At 53.7% G+C, this 13,133-nt stretch overlaps 1 protein-coding gene across 1 annotated transcript in view; it reads right to left on the bottom strand.

The window, feature by feature from the left end:
* The window catches only part of DSCAM (DS cell adhesion molecule), a 740,634-nt gene that overhangs the window by 428,435 nt on the left and 299,066 nt on the right, over positions 1 to 13,133 (bottom strand). Inside the window, exons 10-12 of the mRNA XM_066598936.1 lie at positions 10,200 to 10,319; positions 7,007 to 7,180; positions 1,423 to 1,622 (exon numbers count right to left, since the gene is read on the bottom strand). Of these exons, the coding sequence (XP_066455033.1) occupies positions 1,423 to 1,622; positions 7,007 to 7,180; positions 10,200 to 10,319 (494 nt within the window). The remainder of the gene's footprint in view (positions 1 to 1,422; positions 1,623 to 7,006; positions 7,181 to 10,199; positions 10,320 to 13,133) is intronic.

Raw genomic sequence — 13,133 nt, 5'->3', positions numbered from 1 at the left:
TGATATGAGATACTTTGTCAAATGCTTTACTAAAGCCAAGATATACTATATCCACCGCATTTCCCTGATCAACCCAGTCAGTAATACTATCATAGGAGATTAGATTAGTCTGACATGACTTGTTTGTTACAAACCCATGCTGGCTCTGGTTAATTACTCCATTCCCATCCAAGTACTTGCATACATGCTGTGTAATAATCTGTTCTGAGATCTTTCCCGGTATAGAAGTCAGGCTCACAGGCCTGTAGTTTACTGGATCCACCTTCTTCCCTCTTTTGAAGATAGGGACAACATTTGCCCTTCTACAATCTTCTGGGACTTCTCCTGTTCTCCAGGAATGTTCACAGATTATGGTGAGTGGTTCAGCAATTACCTCCGCTGCTTCCTTTAATATCCTAGGATGCAATTCATCTGGACCTTGAGACTTGGGTTCATGTAAGTTAGCTAAGTGTTCCCTCACCATCTCTCTGCTTATAGATAGGCTGCATTCTTTTATTCCCCCAATAGCACAGGGAAGATCAGCTGATGTTACATCTACTTTCTTTTAGGGATTGGTAATGATTGTGCTTTGAGAATCTTATTTCACAATATTTCCCAACCTTCTTGGACATTTCTGTCCTTAAGAACATCCAGCCATTGGATTCTTCCTCTTTCTAAGTTCATTGAAATCTGCCTTTCTGAAATCCAACCTTGAGGTCTGAGTCTTCTCAGGTCTTCCTCCCCTTGTTATCCAACATCCAAGGATATCATGATCACTGCCTCCTAAGGTCCCAGCCACCCTTACTTCCTCAACCATTTCCTCGCTGTTGGTAAGAATTAGGTCCAAGATAGCAGATCCCCTTGTTTTCTCTTCTACCTTCTGGAAGATAAAGTTGTCACAAGAGCGGATAAGAATCTGTTGGATCCATTACTTTTACCTGAGAGATTCCCAATACAAACGTATTCTGCGCCCCAACTCAATTTCCGCACAGATTTCATTATTTTTGCAGCTTGTGGATGAAATTTTTAAAATCTCGTCCACTTTGTTTCCTGCTTCTGTAAATTCTGCGGCAATGCCTCCACGTCTGAACCCCACCTTAGACGTCACTCCTCTGCAAAGAAAACACACCAGTGCCGGCTGTTTGCCCCCCAGCTAATATTGAGGAAGGGGTGCAGCGGCCCCGTAACGTGTTCATTGCAGACTGCATTTATGATTAATAGAGCAGTCGGGGTTAACGATCCATCCCACACGCCCGCAGCCACTGCTATCCTGCACTTACCCCCGCAGCAGCCTATCAGTGAATGAACACCACAGAGATCTCTTCTGCCCGCTGCCATTCACTGCCAACAGGCTCATTAGAGTCACATTTATTTGGGCACCTATTGGCCTGGTAAAGGTACTTTCCAAGTCTCTGGAGGGCTGGCCACATCCGTGTACTTTACCTGCAGTATGGAGAGCACCTCATCCCCCACCTCCTTGGTGGACACCTGGTAGCGGGACATCTCAGGGACGTTTATCATGCGGTCCTCCTTCTCCCAGCGCACTATGATGGGCTTCTCGCCGTGGGCCGTACAGTTCATCTCCTTCTTCTGACCCTGCGTGGCCAGCGTGGTGTTGGGGTAGGAGATGATTCTGGCAGGAACTGCAACATGCAAAAGAGCATTAATATAGGAATCGAGCTGACAGAGCGGCCCCTCTCTAAGCCCCCATCTAGTAGTGTTGAACCCCCTTCCTCTGTTCCTCAGATCTGCAGTGATTCGCCGTGTTGTAGATTCCACTCAGTGATAACATCATTCTGCAGGAATACCGGCCCCTGCGGACAGGAAGCGTCTTGTAGTTAGCACAGATTAGATGGCGGTGCTGACACGTTCTGACCGGCTGACAGGAAGGGGTCAGCGATTCATGCTGCTTGCACCAAATTCTGCCCTCCCATCAGCACATAAATCTGTCTCCATCTGACCAGGAGATGTTTTCACGCTGCTCAGTGATACAAGTTTTGCGCTCTTTTGCCCGCTGGCTTCTGCTCTCCACACCGTATGGTCTCATTTACATAAGTGTATTATCTAGCGCACAGTATGCGGCAAGCACGAATGTAACTGCATATTGTATGCAACCATGCACTATAAGATGCGTAATATGAACCATATATGATGTGCTGCGCTCTTCATGTACTTGGAAAATGCGGGTCTGAATAGTCCAATGGGAATCTAATCTACGTGGTTTCAGCACCGTGTATTAAAAGCGCAAAAATACGCATGTAAGTCCTTATACGAGAACCCCCCCCCCCCCCCCACGGTTGGCGGTGAGACCCCGGCTAGTCGCTGATGATACCGCCCCCCCCACGGTTGGCGGTGAAACCCCGGCTAGTCTAGCCCCGATGACCGGCCTCGTTGGAAGTCGCTCCGATCGCTGGATCTTCCATCTAATGTGGATTCACACAGAAACTGATCCGCGGAAAACTGGTCATGTGACTTTATGCTCCGGGGTCACGGGGAGAATTACCATACAGGGGGGCGCCAATCATGAGAGGGCGGGGAGGTCTGATAAAGGGAGTGGGGCTGTAATAAAGGGCCTGTTCAGTGTAAACCGATAATGCAAGGCTGCGGCTCGTTAAGGATTACTTTCAGCCCCTCTGGGTGACCCGACTATGGCTGCCATCACTGCCCCCCGAGTCTCCCAGGCCCTTAATGCCTGAGGCGCCATCTTATGGCAGCACCGCCATTCAGGCATCTGGAAAACCCCAAAAGCTTCTAACCTCATCCAATGTTTCAGATTTAACCATAAAGTAGCTGAACAGAATTGGATGGACTTGGGGTGGGGGGGTGGGGGGGGGGGGGCAGGCTTCGGCGGCACGCAGGACATACGGCGTAGCAGACAGAGACTCCTTCCTGAGGACGAGACCTTTCCGTGTGTCACATGGGGATATGCAGGACGCCGTGTCAGCAGAATGCTGGCAAACCGCCTTGAATCACAGTGGAGGGCCTAAAGAAGGGTCTGGAGCTCTACTAGACATGACCTGATAGGTCCTCCGTAGCTGATCAGCGGCAGTTCTGCACTTGAAATTGCCGCTGATCGCTAGACCGGCTGTCCTTCAGTGGGAGCTGTAGTTGCATTACAAGACTGCCACACTAAGGACCGAACGGCGATCAGATGACCGGCGGGGATCAACTACTGATGGCCAATCCAGAGGACACATCTTTTTATGTAGCATTAGTTATTAGGAGCACAACTGCCATTCCGGATACTGGTGACCCCCCTGATAAGGCTGGGGGTCTCTGAGCCCCTCGGACATCCCGGTGACACAAGAAGGGGCACCCCGAATCAGCAGATGAAGCCTCTTCTTACTGGATCTTTCTGTTGAAGACAAACCCTTGTAATACCACACGTCTCCTCTAGTGGCCACTGAAGAAGCAGCGAGCAGCCAACCGCTTTATGGCTTGCTGCAAATGTTGTTTCCGCTGCTATTTAAACAACGACTGATATGATGTAAAGACTGAGAATATAGAATGCAGACGCCACCTTGGTTGTCACCCCGCTTTCCCAGAAATTGATAGAAGGAAGAAGCAGCTGTACAGAATTCTGAGCAGCCGACCTGATTGGGTGGTCTGCGTCTCGCTGTCCAGCAGGGCTCCCTAACACGGGGCGCTGTATATTCACGGGTATTCAGGGTACGTGTAAGTGCGGGCCGTTAGTAAGCGCAAGAAAAACGCAAGGAGCGACTTTCATACGTATTCGGCGCATATCTGCGCGGCCCCAGTAACGTTTATGGCCTAATTCGGTCCAAAAACATTCTGCGCACTTTTTTCACATGACCAAAAATTGCATGAAGAATACACAGATGTAAGTGAGGCGGTGAAATCAATGGCTTCTAGCCGCTGTATTTCCTCCAGTGTGAACGAGCTTCATGGTAATTAGCTTTAATCAGACCCGCTAGCAGGGCTGACGAAGCTTGGTTTGCAGCGCCAGTAAAGACGGTAAAACCTGATGGCGTCCGGGGAAAGGCTGCACGATGCGTTCACTCGCTGATGATTTATTAAAGGTCTGCAGAAGGTTTCACCCCTTCTAATCTGCAACAGTCTGCAGCATATCAGCTTAATTGGTGCAGAGAAAGTAAGTCCAAACACGCTGCGGCCAATCAACAATAGCCGCTAATTGCCGGACTCCAGCTGGACTTGTCAATAGGCGATCTGCACGCGGTTACATGGATCAGCGACGGCGTCCACAACAAGTACTAGAGATCGCCATCGGGTTTAACAGCTACAAGCGGAGAATGGTACTATTATGGGGGGGGCCTGTGGCCGACAGTCTTACGGGACGGGGGGGGGGGGGCACTATTGCTGGGGATACTGTGGGGGGCATTATTATTGTTGGGGCTACTATAATGGGACACCATTATTACTGAGGACACTGTGGGGGTCACTATTACTACTAGGACTTATGTGGGGCGACACAGATTTAGTTATTGTAGTAGCCCAGAGTTAGTCGGGCCCCCCATAATTGTGTATGTCTGTCTCATGCCAATGTCTTGTCAGTGTCTTAATTGTAGAATGCATCAGAGTTATGTGTTTTGCACCTCTGCAGCACTGAATGGGTTAATGTCTGGAAAATGTATCATGTTGTGTGACTGTGTCTTATATATGTGTTTGCAAGGATGCTAGAGTCTGAGAGAGTCTTGAACGAGAGCAGTACATGCCAGTCTACGTGAGTGCCAGCCTGCAAGTCAGCGAGTGACCCCCGCAGATACTGGTCAGTCCAGGAAGTATCCCTGAGTCTGGACTAAGTTATTTCATCAGCAAGATTCACCGCAGAGGACGGAACGATGGCGTCACGAGTGACAAGAAGATTACAGGTAACCCCTGGTTACTACCCCTGTGAGCTCCCCCAGCAGTGCCATGGTCAGGTCCTCAGGACATGGTAGAGCCCCGTGGCAAGGTCTCAATCTGCACCGCTGTCTCCTCGAACACTACACTATTACTACCGGAGTCCCTCTGCACGTGGCAGCGTACCTCAGACTGACCGTATGTTTACACCTGGCAGAAATGCTGTGGACTGTCTGCAGCAGAAATTTCTGTAGCATGTTCCACATCTAAAAAGAATTCAAAATCTGCACAGTGGTATCCGCAGCTGATGTCATACCATGCGGCGCTCCCCTCACCTCCTCCGAGGACTTCCCGCTGTCAGCGCTCCCCCGCTTCCGGTCGTGGTGGCTCTAACCTCAGAGACGTGTGGACCCCAAGAGCCGTTCGCGGGGGCTCTAAACAGAGACGTGCGGACCCCGAGAGCCGACCACGGTGGCTCTAAACAGAGACGTGCGGACCCCGAGAGCCGACCACAGGGGCTCTGACCACAGACACGTGCGGACCCCGAGAGCCGACCACGGGGGCTCTGACCACAGAGACATGCGGACCCCAGAGTTGGCCACGGGGGCTCTGACCACAGAGACGTGCGGACCCCGAGAGCCGACCATGGGGGCTCTGACCACAGAGACGTGCGGACCCCGAGAGCCGACCATGGGGGCTCTGACCACAGAGACGTGCGGACCCCGAGAGCCGACCACGGGGGCTCTGACCACAGAGACATGCGGACCCCAGAGTTGGCCACGGGGGCTCTGACCACAGAGACGTGCGGACCCCGAGAGCCGACCACGGGGGCTCTGACCACAGAGACGTGCGGACCCCAGAGTTGGCCACGGGGGCTCTGACCACAGAGACGTGCAGACCCCGAGAGCCGACCACGGGGGCTCTGACCACAGAGACATGCAGACTCCGAGAGCCGACCATGGGGGCTCTGACCACAGAGACGTGCGGAACCCGAGAGCCGACCACGGGGGCTCTGACCACAGAGACGTGCGGAACCCGAGAGCCGACCACGGGGGCTCTGACCACAGAGACATGCGGACCCCAGAGTTGGCCACGGGGGCTCTGACCACAGAGACGTGCGGACCCCGAGAGCCGACCACGGGGGCTCTGACCACAGAGACATGCAGACCCCAAGAGCCGACCATGGGGGCTCTGACCACAGAGACATGCGGACCCCAGAGTTGGCCACGGGGGCTCTGACCACAGAGACGTGCAGACCCCGAGAGCCGACCACGGGGGCTCTGACCACAGAGACATGCAGACTCCGAGAGCCGACCATGGGGGCTCTGACCACAGAGACATGCGGACCCCAGAGTTGGCCACGGGGGCTCTGACCACAGAGACATGTAGACTCCAAGAGCCAAACGCAGATAGATACTACAGATGGGCCAAAAAAGTCCTGATGGGAAGCCGCTCGGATGGATCCGGATTTCTGTTGCTGATGGGGGGGCAGAATCTTCCTGTCCGGCCAGGGAGGTGCAGTAATGATGAGGGAAGGATTTCTTGGTGCACCCGGGTCCTCTCTGGACCCCACGATGAACTGCTGCCGTCCTGAAGGCCAACGTGCTGCTAGATGGGGGTCTACCAAACTACTAGTGCAGTCCCACCGTTACACTGCACAGTATGGCCACTAGATGGCAGCACCGCACGCTGCCACGCCTGCCGGGTGCGACCGGACAGAACCCGCACAGGAAAACACATTGAAAGGGTTATTTGAGCGATTTCTCTCTCGGACCGGTAGTCTAAGTTCGCGCTCATTCGCACGGCTTCAGGCGGCTTGGGACTCCCTGCGCTTACTGCGTATGTTCATGTTCTTCGGGTTTTTTACGCACGTACTGACTGTGTTTCTCCCGTAGATTTCTCTTGCCTTTATGCGTAAACACGTAATCCGCGCGCACATTATGCGTCTTCACGGCGTTCTTACGCGAGCCCATTGGCTTTCATGGAGAATGTCAGTCTGTAATAAAGACCAGTTAGAACGCGCCTAAAAGCCGTGCATGAAGAACGAGGGGTGAATCCGATTACACGCGGTTCGCGCTGTCCGTAAGAACTATACAGGCTGCACGCTGCCGTGTCACCGAGGCCCAAGAGCAGTTCTCTCGTAAAGAATAGCGAAGAATGGCGCAGGATGGCGGTTTCCTTACATACCAGCGGCTGCGGTTCTTACTTTTGACGGTCAGGTACATGGACTTGCTGACGTCGGCGCCCACGTCGTTGCTGACCTTGCACAGGTAGTAGCCGCTGTCTTCCTCCAGGATGTGCTTAATCAGCAACGAGCCGTTACCGAGGAGCTGGATGCGACCGTTCAGAGCGATGGGCTGAAACTGAGGAACGCCGGCCCCTGCGGAGACAGACGCATCGTTAGCGCCAAATACACAGTGACTTCTCTTCTATTGATTGTGGTGCTTTCTACTCCATTCACACTGCAAGCTGCACATGCCAGAGCAGTGCGAGAGCCCTGAGGACGGCTGCAATTGTGGCTGCAGCTTTGGTTGTGAATGGAGTAGAAGAGTAACTTGCACTGCGCTCTGTGCGGCCGGAGCTGCAGTAATATGAAACAAAGGATCGGTCCGAAGAGTAACGCCAGACTCAGTGGGAGAACCAAGCCCTCTTGTAGATAGGAGACCTCATAATGGCTCCCACTTCTGGGAGAGCATTTATTTAGATCGTGAGGGATGCGGGGTGAGGGGTGCGGGGTGTGGGGTGCGGGGTGCCCCCCAACCCCCTGCATAGTCTCATTCGTTAGCCTGACGAAGGGTCCTGGACGCTGCAGCCAGTAAAAGGTCTCATATCTGCAGGATGACTTGGTTTCCCTTACTGAGAACAATCACACTGCAGCTGCAGTACCGCATCCGACCACTACACCACGGACATCGCAGCACCTTCACTTCAGTTAGACGCGAGGAGGATGTTCTGTGTGATCACCATCTTGGGGCCTGCAGCATCACTTCTAGTCCGCCAATCAGATGCCTCTCTGATGAGCCCAGAAAAAATGTCGCCTGTCGATAAGTTATCCGGGGTATCCAGAATACCTTCCAGTCCTGATGCTGGAGGATATTCTGTAGGGCTCTGTTAGCTCCTCCTGTTCCTCCGTTCCTGATGCTGGAGGATATTCTGTAGGACTCTAGTAGCTCCTCCTGTTCCTGATGCTGCAGGGTATTCTATAAGGCTCTGGTAGCTCCTCCTGTTCCTCCGGTCCTGATGCTGGAGGGTATTCTGTAGGACTCTGGTAGCTCCTCCTGTTCCTCCGGTCCTGATGCTGGGGGGTATTCTGTAGGGATCTGGTAGCTCCTCCTGTTCCTCTGGTCCTGATGCAGGAGCGTATTCTGGAGGGCTCTGGTAGCTCCTCCTGTCCCTCCAGTCCAGATGCTGGAGGGTATTCTGTAAGGCTCCGGTAGCTCCTCCTGTTCCTCTGGTCCTGATGCTGGAGGGTATTCTGGAGGGCTCTGGTAGCTCCTCCTGTTCCTGATAATGGAGGGTATTCTGTAGGGCTCTGGTAGCTCCTCCTGTTCCTCCGGTCCTGATGCAGGAGCGTATTCTGGAGGGCTCTGGTAGCTCCTCCTGTTCCTCTGGTTCTGATGCCGGTGGGTATTCTGTAGGGCTCTGGTAGCTCCTCCTGTTCCTCCGGTCCTGATGCTGGAGGGTATTCTGTAGGGCTCTGGTAGCTCCTCCTGTTCCTCTGGTTCTGATGCCGGTGGGTATTCTGTAGGGCTCTGGTAGCTCCTCCTGTTCCTCCGGTCCTGATGCTGGAGGGTATTCTGTAGGACTCTGGTAGCTCCTCCTGTTCCTCCGGTCCTGATGCTGGGGGGTATTCTGTAGGGATCTGGTAGCTCCTCCTGTTCCTCTGGTCCTGATGCAGGAGCGTATTCTGGAGGGCTCTGGTAGCTCCTCCTGTCCCTCCAGTCCAGATGCTGGAGGGTATTCTGTAAGGCTCCGGTAGCTCCTCCTGTTCCTCTGGTCCTGATGCTGGAGGGTATTCTGGAGGGCTCTGGTAGCTCCTCCTGTTCCTGATAATGGAGGGTATTCTGTAGGGCTCTGGTAGCTCCTCCTGTTCCTCCGGTCCTGATGCAGGAGCGTATTCTGGAGGGCTCTGGTAGCTCCTCCTGTTCCTCTGGTCCTGATGCTGGAGGGTATTCTGTAGGGCTCTGGTAGCTCCTCCTGTCCCTCCAGTCCTGATGCTGCAGTGTATTCTGCGGGGCTCTGGTAGCTCCTCCTGTTCCTCCAGTCCTGATGCTGGAGGGTATTCTGCGGGGCTCTGGTAGCTCCTCCTGTTCCTCCAGTCCTGATGCTGGGGGGTATTCTGTAGGGCTCTGGTAGCTCCTCCTGTCCCTCCAGTCCAGATGCTGGAGGGTATTCTGTAAGGCTCCGGTAGCTCCTCCTGTTCCTCCGGTCCTGATGCTGGAGGGTATTCTGTAGGGCTCTAGTAGCTCCTCCTGTTCCTCTGGTCCTGATGCAGGAGCGTATTCTGGAGGGCTCTGGTAGCTCCTCCTGTTCCTCTGGTTCTGATGCCGGTGGGTATTCTGTAGGGCTCTGGTAGCTCCTCCTGTTCCTCCGGTCCTGATGCTGGAGGGTATTCTGTAGGGCTCTGGTAGCTCCTCCTGTTCCTCCGGTCCTGATGCTGGAGGGTATTCTGTAGGGCTCTAGTAGCTCCTCCTGTTCCTCTGGTCCTGATGCTGGAGGGTATTCTGGAGGGCTCTGGTAGCTCCTCCTGTTCCTCTGCTTCTGATGCTGGGGGGTAATCTGCAGGGCTCTGGTAGCTCTTCCGGTCCTGATGCCGGTGGGTATTCTGTAGGGCTCTGGTAGCTCCTCCTGTTCCTCCGGTCCTGATGCTGGGGGGTAATCTGCAGGGCTCTGGTAGCTCTTCCGGTCCTGATGCCGTTGGGTATTCTGTAGGGCTCTGGTAGCTCCTCTTGTCTATCCGGTCCTGATGCCAGGTCAATACCCTCTTGTCCGGCCCTCCTGGTGTAACGCCCCGTGTTCCGCTATCTGCTCTTCTGCGGACAGTAGACCTTCTTGCTGCGGCACGTATGGATGCGCCATTATGGAGGAGCAGGAATGCCGGTACATCCTGATTGGCTGCAGGTGGCGCCTCGTGTGGCGGTAGTGACAAGGACACCAGCGACACCCAGAACTAGAGAGGAGACAGTCAGGAAGGAGAGGACTTGTCTCGCGTCGGCGGGAATCTGGCTGTCACCTTTCTGGCGCTCCTGTTGATTCCCGGTGGCTTGTACTCGCTGAACGGTCGGACTGATGCCCCTCGCGGGTCGGACCGCGGCGCTTGCTGTAAGTATATACTGGTTACAGGACAGATAATGCATACAGCAGATCGGGTGCAGCCAGGGGAGCCGCCAGGGACTTACCTTTCGAGTACTTCCACACAATGGTAGGTACAGGGTAACCCTCGGCCGAGCAGTTCAGGATCACAGCCTTTCTGAAAATCCCGTCTTGGTCGGTGGGCTGGACGACAAATCTAGGAGGAACTGGACACATCGGGAGACATTAGGAAGTGCGCCCCTTTACCATGCCATATATACAGTAATCAGAGGCAGGGTGGGTGGCTGCAGCAAGGGGCGGCAGGGTGTGAGGCTGTACCGGGGGGAGGGGGGCTGGCAGGCCGGGGGGCTGCAGCAGGGGGAGAGGGGCGACAGGGCGGGAGGCTGAAGCGGGGGGAGAGGGGCTGGCAGGGCGGGAGGCTGAAGCGGGGGGAGGGGGGCTGGCAGGGCGGGAGGCTGAAGCGGTGGGAGGGGGGCGGCAGGGTGTGAGGCTGTACCGGGGGGAGAGGGGCTGGCAGGGCAGGAGGCTGAAGCGGTGGGAGAGGGGCGGCAATGGTGGGAGGGGGGCGGCAGGGTGTGAGGCTGTACCGGGGGGAGGGGGGCTGGCAGGCCGGGGGGCTGCAGCAGGGGGAGAGGGGCGGCAATGGTGGGAGGGGGGCGGCAGGCTGCAGCGGGGGGAGGGGGGCGACAGGGCCGGGAGGCTGAAGCGGTGGGAGAGGGGAGGCAGCGGTGGGAGGGGGGCGGCAGGGCGGGAGGCTGCAGTGGGGGGAGGGGGGCTGGCAGGGCGGGGGGCTGCAGCAGGGGGAGGAGGGGCGACAGGGCGGGAGGCTGAAGCGGTGGGAGAGGGTAGGCAGCGGTGGGAGGGGGGCGGCAGGGCGGGAGGCTGCAGTGGGGGGAGGGGGGCTGGCAGGGCGGGGGGCGGCAGCGGTGGGAGGCGGTGGCAGGGCAGGAGGCTGCAGCAGGGGGGGCGGCAGGGCGGGGGGCTGCGGGACAGGAGGCTGCTGTGGTGGGAGGCGGCAGGGCCGCAGGGTAGAGGGCTGCAGCGAGGGATTGGGGGCACGGCGGGAGGCTGCAGCGGGGGGGCATCAGGGCGGGGGGCTGCAGGACGAGAGGCCGCAGCGGGGGGAGGCGGCAGGGTGGGAGGCTGCAGCAGGAGGGTGGCAGGGTGGAAGGCTGCAGCAGGGGGCTGTAGAACGGGGGGCTGCAGCAGGAAGGGGAGGGCAGCGGGGGGGGGGGGGAGTGGTGGCAGGGTAGGAGGCTGCAGCAAGGGGGGGGGGGGCGGCAGGGCGGGAGGCTGCAGTGGGGGGGGCAGGGTGGAGGCTGCAGGATCAGAGGCTGCAGCAGGGGGAGGGAGGGGGCTGCAGTCCGGAAGAAGGCAGCGGGGGCCGCGAAAGTTGTCACTGCAGAGATATGACAAAGAGACGGATAACTAAACGAGTAGCTCCACGTCCCGCCAGCATCTGACCTGGACTTTAACATATTGTTGCGGTTCTATCACGGATTTAGTCATATTATAACTCTAGTCAATCAGATATGTAAAACAAAAAATCCGCCAGTAGGGGGCGACCAGAATCAAAGTATCGGATCAGGAGGAGCTCAGCTCTGTGGGAAGACTGATAGCTTATTTCCACAGGTGTACGGCGTCAACACAGTATGTTACAGAGAGGAATAAAACCGTAATATCACAGCGCAGGCAGAGAGACGACTGACAACCGCACCAGTCAGTCCTCAGGGCCAAAAGCTGCCAGTCACTTATTACAAGTGCTGATGATGCCGACCAAAGACTCATCCTTCCTATAGAACCAAACTATGTCAATAGGGGGCAGTATTATAGTAGTTATATTCTTGTACATAGGGGGTAGTATTATAGTAGTTATATTCTTGTACATAGGGGGCAGTATTATAGTAGTTATATTCTTGTACATAGAAGGCAGTATTATAGTAGTTATATTCTTGTACATAGGGGGCAGTATTATAGTAGTTATATTCTTGTACATAGAAGGCAGTATTATAGTAGTTATATTCTTGTACATAGGGGGCAGTATTATAGTAGTTATATTCTTGTACATAGGGAGCAGTATTATAGTAGTTATATTCTTGTACACGGGGAGCAGTATTATAGTAGTTATATTCTTGTACATAGGGGGCAGTATTATAGTAGTTATATTCTTGTACACGGGGAGCAGTATTATAGTAGTTATATTCTTGTACATAGGGGGCAGTATTATAGTAGTTATATTCTTGTACATAGGGGGCAGTATTATAGTAGTTATATTCTTGTACATAGGGGGCAGTATTATAGTGGTTATATTCCTGTACATAGGAGGCAGTATTATAGTAGTTATATTCTTGTACATAGGGGGCAGTATTATAGTAGTTATATTCTTGTACATAGGATGCAGTATTGTAGTACTTATATTCTTGTACATAGGGGGCAGTATTATAGTAGTTATATTCTTGTACATAGGGGGCAGTATTATAGTAGTTATATTCTTGTACATAGGGGGCAGTATTATAGTAGTTATATTCTTGTACATAGGGGGCAGTATTATAGTGGTTATATTCCTGTACATAGGAGGCAGTATTATAGTAGTTATATTCTTGTACATAGGGGGCAGTATTATAGTAGTTATATTCTTGTACATAGGATGCAGTATTGTAGTACTTATATTCTTGTACAAGGGGGCAGTATTATAGTAGTTATATTCTTGTACATAGACATAGGGGGCAGTATTATAGTAGTTATATTGTTGTACATAGGAAGCAGTATTATACTAGGTATATTCTTGTATATAGGGGCAGTATTATAGTAGTTATATTCTTGTACATAGTGGGCAGTATTATAGTAGTTATATTCTTGTACATAGGAGGCAGTATTATAGTAGTTATATTCTTGTACATAGAGGCAGTATTATAGTAGTTATATTCTCGTATATAGGGGGCAGTATTATAGTAGTTATATTCTTGTACATAGGGGGCAGTATTATAGTAGTTATATTCTTGCACATAGGAGGCAGTATT

The sequence above is a fragment of the Eleutherodactylus coqui genome, chromosome 4, assembly GCF_035609145.1.
Source record: "Eleutherodactylus coqui strain aEleCoq1 chromosome 4, aEleCoq1.hap1, whole genome shotgun sequence".
In the NCBI taxonomy this organism is placed as follows: domain Eukaryota; kingdom Metazoa; phylum Chordata; class Amphibia; order Anura; family Eleutherodactylidae; genus Eleutherodactylus; species Eleutherodactylus coqui.
Note: the sequence above shows the minus strand (reverse complement) of the source record. Positions and strands in the feature narration are given on the sequence as shown.